Consider the following 2,500-nt stretch of genomic DNA (forward strand, 5'->3'; position numbering starts at 1 on the left):
TTTTATGCTCGTCGGAGACGTATTTCTTAAGGGCGTCCGCCATTTTTCCGATAGTTTAGAACCGCTTACTAAGTTACTATGCGTCATTACGAGGGAAGTGACGTCACAAATGTTGAGGCCGATTGATTCTGTCAGTGTGTCTGATTTCACTAGATGATGTATTAACCCTAGCTATTTACATTTTATATAACTTAATTCATAGTGCGGCTACGTGGTCTAGTGGTATGACACTCGCTTTCGGATCGGAAGGTCCTGGGTTCGAGCCTGGCTCGGCGCATGGTTGAGTCCTTGGAAAAGGGTCTTTACTCACATTCTCTAACCGTACTCAAATGTAAAATGAGTATCTGGCCGTTAACAGCGTCGTCTCTGTCCAAAAAATTGTAATATCTCCTAACAGGCGTCATGTCTCGTCCTACAAGTTAAATGTTACAGTTTGGCCTTGGGCCCCTTGTAAAGCGCTTTTGAGTTTAGTGGTTATTGAGCTATATAAACGCTCAATTTTTAAAAAAATAGTAACAGTAACACTTGTAATAATAAAGATGAAATGGTGGTAGTGATTATATTACCTTGTCGTTGTTGTTGCTGCTGCTGCTATGATAATGATGATAATGATGATGATGATGATGATGATGATGATGATGATGATGAAGATGATGATGATGATGATGATGATGATGATGATGATGATGATGATGTTGATGATAATCATGAAGAGGAGGAGGAGGAGGAGGAGGAGGATGATGATGATGATGATGATGATGATGATGATGATGATGATGATGATGATGATGATGATGATGATGATGACAATGACGATGAAGTGATGATAATGATGATGATGGAGATGATCACACTGATGATGATGATGATGATGATGATGATGATGATGATGATGATGATGATGATGATGATGATGATGATGATGATAATGATGACTTAACATCAATTTATATATGTACCCAATAAATTCTGCTTCACAACTACCGATACCCATTTCATGTCCCCCCCCCCCCCCCCCCCCAGACTGGCATTCTGTCCTCAGTTCCTTACATTACCGAATTCGTCACAGCCCTGATCGTAGGTCAAGTGGCCGACGAGGTCATAGAGAAAGGCTGGCTCAACGTCAAAAATACAAGGAAACTCTTTCAATCCATCTGTAGGTAAATCTTGGTTTCATCTGTGATGACGTCATCAAGTTTTGATGTCAACGCATGCTATTTTTCGTGCGGCTGTGTGGTCTCGTGTTATGACACTCGCTTTCGGATCTCGAGCCTTGCTCGGCGCATAGTTCAGTCCTTGGAAAAGGATCTTTACTCACATTCTCTCACCGTACTCAAGTGTAAAATGAGTACATGACCGATAATTGTGTTGTCTCTGTCGGAGAAAAAAATTATAATATCGCCTAACGGGCGTCATGTCTCGTTCTACAAGTAATGTGTTGATGTTGGCCAGGGACCACCTGTAAAGCGCTTTGAGCACTTTAGTGGAAATTGCTCTATATAAAAGACCACATAGCCGCATAATTGTGATATCACTTTAGAGATGCTATGTCTTTCCTATAGATAGAATGAAGATGACGTCACTCAAACCTTTGTTATTGTATCATGCCATCCGCGTTTGTGAGTAATGTTCACTGAACTGTATTAACTTGACTATAAACGTTCATGGATACACACAGTTTTGTGTGTTGGTCCGTTATACTTCCGGATGGCAATGTTATGAGCTTCTTAGCCAAGCGCATACTATCTATACGTGTTTTTTCACATGTCGGAGCGAACTGAACTTTTTTCCCTTGCCTTTTAGTCCGTTGTACATTTTAATTTGTCATGCACTGATTCACTATTGGTTGTAACAATTGGATTCAGTAGTCTGATGTCACGCCGCCCACCAACGGCGGCCATCTTGGTTCTAAATAAAAAAAATCATTACTTTTTATTCTTCATGCTAGCTAGAACTTTTCATATGTCTTTTGATCAGTATTGTGTAAAATCAAAACAGATCAATTTATGGGTATTTCTCTGATACGCTTATGCTCGCCGAGAAATATTTCATACGGTCGTCCGCCATTGTCTCGATAGTTTAGAGCCAGTGTTACTAAGTTACCATGCGTCATTAGGAAGGAAGTGACGTTACGACTGTTGAAGAGTATTGTTATTGTCCGTTTCACTCTATAGATACACTCCGGCTTCCCGGGCCTAGGGCTCTGAAGGACATTAAAAAAAAGTGAAACAGACATTAGCAATTGCTTGCTACCCTTGTAATAGGAAGTACTATTCGTCATATCTACCAGACCAAGCCACATTCAAATCTCGACTTCACCGGGCGGAATCGATCTCAGGTCCTTTTGAGTGTGAAGCGAGTGCTCTACCAACTGATCTATCGGGACCTTCTTCTTCTTTTTCCTCTTCTTCTTCTTCTTCTTCTTTTTTTTTCTTCTTCTCTTCTCTTCTTTTTTCTTCTTCTTCTTACTTCTTCTTCTATATATATATATATATATATA

General features: G+C 40.1%; 1 protein-coding gene across 5 annotated transcripts in view; it reads left to right on the plus strand.

Annotated features, from left to right (window-relative positions):
• LOC144969896 (sialin-like) overlaps positions 1-2,500 on the plus strand; it is a 34,317-nt gene that overhangs the window by 26,217 nt on the left and 5,600 nt on the right. For all 5 annotated transcript variants that reach the window (XM_078908950.1, XM_078908952.1, XM_078908951.1 and 2 more), the window contains one exon: positions 1,024-1,156. In XM_078908950.1, the coding sequence (XP_078765076.1) occupies positions 1,024-1,156 (133 nt within the window). The remainder of the gene's footprint in view (positions 1-1,023; positions 1,157-2,500) is intronic.

The sequence above is a fragment of the Berghia stephanieae genome, chromosome 4, assembly GCF_034508935.2.
Source record: "Berghia stephanieae isolate SIO BIC M18660-M18661 chromosome 4, UCSD_Bste_1.3, whole genome shotgun sequence".
Lineage (NCBI taxonomy): Eukaryota > Metazoa > Mollusca > Gastropoda > Nudibranchia > Aeolidiidae > Berghia > Berghia stephanieae.